We start from the raw sequence: 8837 nt of genomic DNA, 5'->3' as shown, positions 1-8837 counted from the left end.
CCCACCCACCTACATACATACATACATACATACATATAAGCATACATACATACATATAAACATACATATATACATATATCAAAGTTTTCCTATAATCTGTCTGTCGATGTCTCCCTCTGCAACAAGGATGTCGGGAACAAAACACATTCTCATACCACGCGCCATGACGACCGCGTGCAGTGACAATCAATGGAGACACTAGTTTTATTGCGAGGCTACACTTTACATGCCAATGCGGCGGTGTCAGGAGGGTATATGTGGCGGGGCACCGGCAGGACAGGCACATTTCTCTCTCCGTCAGTCTCCGCGGTGGTCGTGATGGTCAGCTCCACACAAGTAAGTGATTGGTTCGCGAACTCCACGGCTTCACGCCTGTTGCATCCATCTGAATGAGCGGGTTTATTGAGTGTGTCTCGTTTTTTATTAGCAACCATTCTGAGTTACTTATGAGTGACCATTCATCGAATGTGTGTGTTACTAATATTCAACAGCTTATTGCGCTGTTGCTTTCGAGACGCGTTTATCCTTACGACGCGATATACTCTTGATCGCCAACCTTCTCTGAGTGAGCTTGGAGCTCACAAGTGACGGATCTTTGACTGAAGCCTCCAGCCCACCCACACCCGGGAGGCGGGACACAACTCCCGGCTGACACCCGACACCCAGTCACTGCTAAGTGGACAGGGGCACGGATTAAAGGATATTGCCCATTCGTCTCCACTCCGCCCGGGAATCGAACCCGGGACCTCTTGGTTGCGAGTCGAGCGCGCTAACCTCTACGGAGCTCCCCATCTGTGTGTGTGTGTGTAGGTGTGGGCGGGGGATGCTTAGCTTCAGCTCTTATCAAAAGTCGTTCCTTGAGTTTCTTATATTACGGATTGTCGACAGTTTATCCCCCCCCTCCCTCCCTCATCAATGTGTGATATTATTATTATTATTATTATTATTATTATTATTATTATTATTATTATTATTATCATTATTATTATTACCATTATCAGCATCATTATCATCATTGTTGGTGATGGAGTTCTAAGTTTTAGCAGTAAGCTCAGTTGAAAGTACCAGTGTAGTTTCAAAATCGTCACTATAGATGTGTTGAAGCTACGATAGGAGCGTGACGGTGAGCGAAGATGAATTGCAAGCCTTTACTAATGGGAGAATTAATATACGAGACAGGTAGTTATAAAAGAAGGCTTTTGATTAACTATGAGTCCAAAGATCGATTCAATACACGAATATAATTGTGATTCAAAAGCTCGAGTTAAATACCTTATGTGTGTGTGTGTGTGTGTGTGTGTGTGTATATATATATATATATATATATATATATATATATATATATATATATATATATATATATATATATATATATATATATATATATATATATATATATATATATATATATATAATTTGATTATATAACTTTTCTTTATTTTCTGCGAAATTCATCAATTTTTTACGAAGATCAGTGCTTCCAAGGGGTATTTTTAAAGGGTTTTCAAACACCCAAATCCGTTGTGAAATGAGGTAGAGTAGTAATACCGTTTCAGCATCTGTGATGAGAAGATGAAGTGGCGGGCGTGTCTGTCTGTGTTACTTGGCAAGACTGTGATAGTGCTACTGGGGGGGGAATCAGAGCACACACTCACACACACAAACACACACACACACCTCTTCTTGGTGCAACTAGTAGAGCGCTGCGCTCAGGCTTCACCGTCTGACAGGGCGGCGGTTCGCGCCCGCTCAGGCGGTATTCTTTCAGCTGACCAGGAGTGGTTACTGTCCCCCCTTGAGCAAGGGGGATGGGGTGTGGGGTGTGTGAGGTCCTGGCAGTACCCAGAGATCCACTGAGCACTTGCTCTGTCGGGAGGGTACCTGCTGGCAATTACGAGTCCAACTCAGGCCGTGGTGAATTACACACACACTAACACACACACACACACACACACAAACGGTATAAAGTAAACTATTACTGATGATGACTTTGCTGTAGAGCAGGGGTCCCCAACCTTTTTGTTCCTCTGTACCCCTTGGGCATTTTTATAGGTTCCCGTGTACCCCTAAAAAATTAGGATAAAAAAAAAACGATGAAACTGTAATATTTTGAAATTAGTTTATAATGAAATCTGTATGTGTAGACTTATGATATAATTTAAATAACAGTTTTGCTTACTAGAATGAGGAAATTGAAAAAAAAAAACACTGGGGGTACATGTACCCCAGGTTGGGAACCCCTGCTGTAGATAATACAATTTACTGCTCCTAACCAAAACAAAAGCTGTATGGCCAGTGTTTCGCCTCTTCTCAATATCATCATGCGTTACACCACTGGGTCACAAAAAAAGCAACAACAAAACGATAGAAAATAACAACTACAACAACAACAACAACAAAAAGAATAATAATAGCAACAACAACAACAACAACAAAAAAAAAGAATAACAATAGCAACAACAAAAACAACAACAACAACTAATACTAACTATTTTACTATTATTTTCCACAGGCCGTGGTGGTGGTGGTAGCGATAGCAGTGGTGGTGGTGGCTCTACTACCGGAGACCGCCACCGGTACGCCCCAGCAGAAGAGTAAGAGGCGTAAACTCAGCCCCTACCCCCTCAGGAAGACTTATGGTAATGTGAGTCACCTTCCGGAACAATACAGTTGGTTTCGTTATTCTCAAACGCTTCCGACTCTTATAACAGATATCTCCCAAGGCCGGAGAGAAGATTAGTCTGTTTCTCAGGAGGGTTTTTTTTTTCCGCTTTCATGGTGCGGAAGCCTGGTCTTGTTAATCCGTCACTAGGCTCATAAGACTAGCCATGGAAATACGCACAACCTTTATGAAAGCCTTCCAAATGTCCGTGAGTGTGTAAGCCCCGATATATTTGAGAATTAGGGCCTCAACACCCATACTACTACTACTACTACTACTACTACTACTACTACTACTACTACTACTACTACTACTACTACTACTACTACTACTACTACTACTACTACTACTACTACTACTACTACTACTACTACTACTACGGCGGTGGCCGAACTGGTAGCGTACTGGACCCACATTCACCGCGTGATGGACGACGCGGGTTCGAATCCCCACGCTACCACTCGGATTTTTCAGTCACCGCCGAGTGGCTTAAAACTACCCACATGCTGTCCTGAAGACCACCCATCAACCCGGACTCTAGAGGAAGCCGTCCAAGCGAATCAAGAACGAGTTCCGGGGGGCAGCATGAGCCAATGCAAGATGGCGCCACTATAAACACTCGCCTGCGCCAGAACGGGCTGGGCCGACCATCAGGCCCCACCTGGAAGAAGCCTTGGGCCGATAATCAGGCCCCACCAGGAAGATGCCTACCGGCGCAACAGGCAACGACGTAAAAAAAAAAAAAAAACTACTACTACTATTTTTCAAAATTTTACTACTGCCTCCATCCATTAGAGTTGCGTTGTGAGAGGTATCTTTTCTCATAGTCCTTCACAAAGCAATTCATTGGCCCCAGCCCGCCAATGACTGTGGCCGACAACCATCTTTATTTAGTATTACAAACATTATTAAACAAATTTGTTCTTAAGCTAACAAAGCTTGTGGTTGATACGACTATCAACCACCGTCGCCTCAAAGTCCAGGTCAGCAATGTGGGTGATTTTGGGTGCAGGTGACCTGGCTGATCTCAGGAGGGAGGACAGCCTACATCTCATCCAGGCGACCACATAGCTTCTCGGCTGCTGTTTCTTATCCGCCACTGTTTCGGCGAGTCTTGCGGAAGCTCTGCGACCTTGGTCCCATCCCTCCCGACGTCGTGAATACTAACTATACTTCCTTCTTCATACGTTCTGTTTTCTCTTGTTCATTTCTTCTGTGGGATGCATCGAGGATCAGGTCTCTGTGGCAATAGGCCATGGGATCAAAGAACTACTACTACTAGGTACTACTACTACTACTACTACTACTACTACTACTACTACTACTACTACTACTACTACTACTATAACTGCTGCTGCTGCTATTGCTGATCAGAATTAAGCAAGGTGCCTCTTTTACAGTACCCCTTGAAGGGCTTCCTCCCCCACCTTCTCCCTTGCTGTTGGTATGGCTACGATGGAGAAGGCTACTCCAGGTGAGTCTTTTAAGCTGAGAGAGAGAGAGAGAGAGAGAGAGAGAGAGAGAGAGAGAGAGAGAGAGAGAGAGAGAGAGAGAGAGAGAGAGAGAGAGAGAGAGAGAGAGAGAGAGAGAGAGAGAGAGAGAGAGAGAGAGAGAGAGAGAGAGAGAGAGAGAGAGAGAGAGAGAGAGAGAGAGAGAGAGAGAGAGAGAGAGAGAGAGAGAGAGAGAGAGAGAGAGAGAGAGAGAGAGAGAGAGAGAGAGAGAGAGAGAGAGAGAGAGAGAGAGAGAGAGAGAGAGAGAGAGAGAGAGAGAGAGAGAGAGAGAGAGAGACTCATTGCGGTCAATATACTTTTTTTCCTGAAAGAGCATTTCCCCAAAATATGCATGTTCTTGCGTGTTCTTCCTTATTCCGAAACATACCCCAAAACATTCCAACAGAGGGCACATCTGCTTCGAGTAATGACGGTGTTTCATTTCCAGGAACAGGAGGGACGTGTCGAAGCTCATCCCCAAAATAGAGGAGATTCCAACAATGTAATACTTGGTGAGTCTCTCCTCTCCAGACGCCATCCCTGTAATATGACGCAGTACTCGACTCTCTAACTCGACCATGTCAATACCAAAGAATGATGCAGTAAGGTCTCACATCTAACGAGCAACAGGCACCAAAAACACGCGTTAGATGAGAATCAGTTAGATGTGAACTCGTTAAATTACTATAGGTATACTTTCCTTTACATTAACACAAGAGAAGATGGCGCCACTATAAACACCTGCCTGCGCCAATACGAGCTGGGGCCGACTGCCATCCAGACCCCTCAAGCAAACCTACCAGCACTATAGGCGTAGACGTAAAAAAAAATGAAAAAATGCATGCAGAAACTAACGAAAACTATAAAAGCACATATTCAGATTCATATATAAATTATTATACAATGCTAATTCATAGGAACAGTTTTTTAGTAACTCCTTCTTTTTATATTCAGCCTTTATAGAAATTCAGTAACTCATATTTACCTGCTTCCTTCTTTTTTCAGACTCGGCCTCGTCCCTCATGAGAACGCCAGCACCACAGGGAGGACCCTTCCGTCTGTGGTCAAGACGAGGCTGGTTTATTTTATAGTGAAACCAAATTGTCGAGTCCGTTTTGGCGTTGGCTCCCGCGGGTCCATTTCTCCCCTCTGCTCTGCCACACAGTCCCAACACCTATTTTTTCCTCTCATATGTTACCTATAGCTTACATATGAGAGGAAGAGATAGGTGTTGGGACTGTGTGGCAGAGCAGAGGGGAGGAAAGGACCCGCGGGAGCCTACGCCAGACCGGCCTCGACATATTTGGAAGACTATAGTATACTCTTATATTTAAGGGTTTAAAGTTATGAATGCACCTATTTTTATGTCAAATAAATTAATAACATTTATATAATGATGCAGAAAATATTACTGACCTTAAGACTGAAACCAAACTATTTAAAAACTGAAATGGTCACTACATTAAAATGACAGAGTATTTACTTGCTCCGTGAGTTAGGGAAAAGGATACCCATATAACACAGGAATCACGAGCAAAAAGTTGAGGAAATGTGAATGAAAATGATGGATCCCCATTGCGTCATATCATAAAAGTTCAGCCTCCCCTTATTGTGCAGCCCCCTAGCTTAGGCACTGGCCGTCGCTGGCATGAAACGGGAAGGAAGGAGCCTAGATGATGACTAGGTAAAGTTGGGGGCGTATGCCAAGATGCGCGTGACCTCGGTGGTTGTCTCCGTCACGTCAGCCTGTGTTGGGACATAGGGCAAGTGTGACATCTGGATTGCCAAAGTTTACCTCTCCTAGGTTTCCTTAGCTACACATTTATTGACCGGCCCAAATGGAAGTATGAACAGCTGGGTGGACTGCATGTTGACTGCCCAAGCCGAGATCGAGGCCGGACCCTCGAGTTCGTAGCTAGCCAGGCTAAGTCCTACACCACGGAGGCACTTTATTTTTATTATTATTATTATTATTATTATTATTATTATTAGTAGTAGTAGTAGTAGTAGTAGTAGTAGTAGTAGTAGAAGTAGTAGTAATAGTAGTAGTAGTAGTAGTAATAGTAGTAGTAGTATCATTATTATTATTATTAGTAGTAGTAGTAGTAATAGTAGTAGTAGTAGTAGTAGTAATAATAGTAGTAGTAGTATCATCATTTTTGTTATTAATATTATTATTATTTTATTACCATTATTACATTAGTAGCGGCAGCAGTAGTAGATACAATAGTAGCAGAAGGTTAATAATAGTTGTAGTAGCAGAAGTAGCAACAGTAGTAGTAGCATTTTTCTTTATTAAAGGAGGCTTAAAACTAAGCCCACACGTGCCCCAAACTTCTACTACTACTACTACTACTACTACTACTACTACTAACTACTATTTCTACCACTACTTCACGTCGCCTAACTGGAGTCATGAGTCAGGCAGGCCTGAGATTTGGGGTGAAATACTCGACACCATTCCTGAGGTCACGCCGGTGACCTCGGCACTGGGGTTCGAACTTCGAACCGCCTCGCCCTGGCTCGTTACTGCCAACCACCACCTCCAAGGATAATCTGCTCAACCACCGAGCCCCTAAACGTCTCAACCTAAACACCCAATTTTAGGTCTATTTCGGGGCACGAACGTCTGCATTTTAAACAGCTGTAGTCTGTATTTACCTCCCCCCCCCCCCTTCCCATGGTCAGCGTGCGGGAGTGGTCACTAGTGGCAGCAGGGTCCCGCGCCAGAATTGGATAATCTTTTGTTTCTATAATAAAGGAAGAAGCTAAAGGGCAAGAATAAATAAAACAAAACAAAACGTCCCGCTATGCCCCTCTCCTGTGAATGAATGTAGAGATGAGTGGCCAAAAGAGAGGTTGCCAACCCATCTTAATGAAAGTAAAATCAGGTAAGTATGTAATATGCCCGTATTTTTACACATACAAAAAAAAAATTGGACAAGACTTAGTAAACTAGTACCGCTCTGGCAGAACTCAGAACCTCCTTGGCGTACATTGGAATATCATTTGATGGGGTAAACAGACGCCCACCGAAGAAACCAATGGAGATTGTGGAAACTGTGGGGTATAAAAGGATAATAACTGTTAAGGAATAAGGTAAGTGTATTGCAAGCTATGGGCATAATGACCATGCACACCGTTCTAACAGTCCTAACCTAACTGATATAGTACATGGCAGTTAGGACATTGTGCATGGCAGTGAGGACCTTATAGAGATATCCTTAACAATTCACTTTCATACGCCACAATTTCCACAACCTTAAATTCATATGTTTCCTCGGGCGTGTCTTTTTACCCGAATGTGCCCGAATGATACCCCATTGTACCCAAATGATACCCCAATGTAACCCAGTGAGTAGCTTTGTTGGTTATAGCGAGTGTTTTCAAGTGCTAATAGGTTTCCGGATAGAGAAACTCAATATCCGTCACGAGGGGGGTTGGGGGGGGGGGAGGAGATTGCTCCTCACAAAACATACACAGCTCATTACGACAAGGACAACACATAGAATAGGTTTTTGTTTGTGTATGCGTTTGTGTGGATGTTGTACTTTGTGGATGATATAAGTGTTGATGTGTGTGTGTGGAACAATGTGTAAAAGGAATGTATAGCAGGACGAGGACGGACAGTAGAAGATTAACGAGAACAAGAAAAGTTAACAATGAAGACGCGATACAAGACAACGGAATACAATAACAAAATACATAGCTTGTGCTTCCGCACTCGTTTTCTTGGTGTCACTGAGGGGAAGAAGCACGAAGTTTTGAGCGGCGACTGCTACAAATATTCCCCCCCAGTGACTTCAAAGAAGGAACGATATCTTCCTGGTGCGGGGATGCTGAGACGCAGACGGTGTTGTTTCGGCGACGGAGAGATGGGGCGCCTGGTCTGCGGCCAGCAGGTACGCCGGCTTGACCCTGTCTATGGAGACCGCGTCCTGAGAACCATGTTTGTCGATCGTGACAGTCTTTCTGGTCCGTCTCAGGACGCGGTAGGGTCCTTGGTAGGGCTGCTGCAGGGGCCGCCGGACGGCATCCACGTACACGAAGACGTGGGTGCAAGTGTCGAGGTCCTGGTTGACAAAGGTCTTCTTCGGGGAAGAGCGAGGCTGCACCGGCTGGAGGCTCCTCATGGCACCTTTGAGGCGGGCGGCGAAGTCCTGGACGCCGCAGGGGGCGGTGTCAGGTGTGGGCACCAGAAGTTCGCCTGGGAGCCGGAGGTTGGTGCCGTACACTAGTTCAGCCGAGGAGTGGTGCAGGTCTTCCTTCAGGGAGGACCTGATGCCGAGGAGGACCAAGGGAAGAGCCAGGGACCAGTTGTCGCCTTGGGTGGAGGCCATGAGGGAGGATTTCAGCTGCCGATGGAAGCGTTCGACCATGCCGTTAGCCTGCGGGTGATAGCTTGACGTTCTGTAGCGGCGGATGCCGAGGAGGGTCATAACTTTATTCCACACGTTAGCCTCGAACTGGCCGCCGCGGTCTGAGGTGAGGCTGAGAGGGACGCCGAACCTGGAGACCCAAGTAGCGATGAAGGCGTGGGCGACGGCGTCCGTAGTGATATCAGCGATGGGGGCGGCCTCGGGCCAGCGTGTGAAACGATCCACGCAGGTGAGGATGTAGCGGTGGCCTGCGGAGGGTGGCAGAGGACCAATAAGGTCGATGTGGACATGGTCGAACCTCTCCGT

At 45.3% G+C, this 8837-nt stretch overlaps 1 protein-coding gene across 6 annotated transcripts in view; it reads left to right on the top strand.

The window, feature by feature from the left end:
* Positions 1-201: 201 nt before the first annotated feature.
* LOC127003748 (uncharacterized) overlaps positions 202-8837 on the top strand; it is a 107828-nt gene continuing 99192 nt past the window's right edge. For 2 of the 6 annotated variants that reach the window (XM_050870741.1, XM_050870740.1), the window contains exons 1-4: positions 208-336; positions 2513-2639; positions 4063-4136; positions 4601-4664. In XM_050870741.1, coding sequence (XP_050726698.1) covers positions 256-336; positions 2513-2639; positions 4063-4136; positions 4601-4664 — 346 coding nt within the window. In that variant the 5' untranslated portion in view covers positions 208-255. Of the gene's footprint in view, positions 337-2512; positions 2645-4062; positions 4137-4600; positions 4665-5157; positions 5550-8837 lie in introns of those variants that run through there. The other 4 variants (XM_050870752.1, XM_050870751.1, XR_007757381.1 and 1 more) reach the window with 3 other exon arrangements.

This window comes from Eriocheir sinensis, chromosome 26 (assembly GCF_024679095.1).
Source record: "Eriocheir sinensis breed Jianghai 21 chromosome 26, ASM2467909v1, whole genome shotgun sequence".
NCBI classification, from domain to species: Eukaryota; Metazoa; Arthropoda; class Malacostraca; order Decapoda; family Varunidae; genus Eriocheir; species Eriocheir sinensis.
This window is presented reverse-complemented; position numbering and strand designations above follow the sequence as displayed.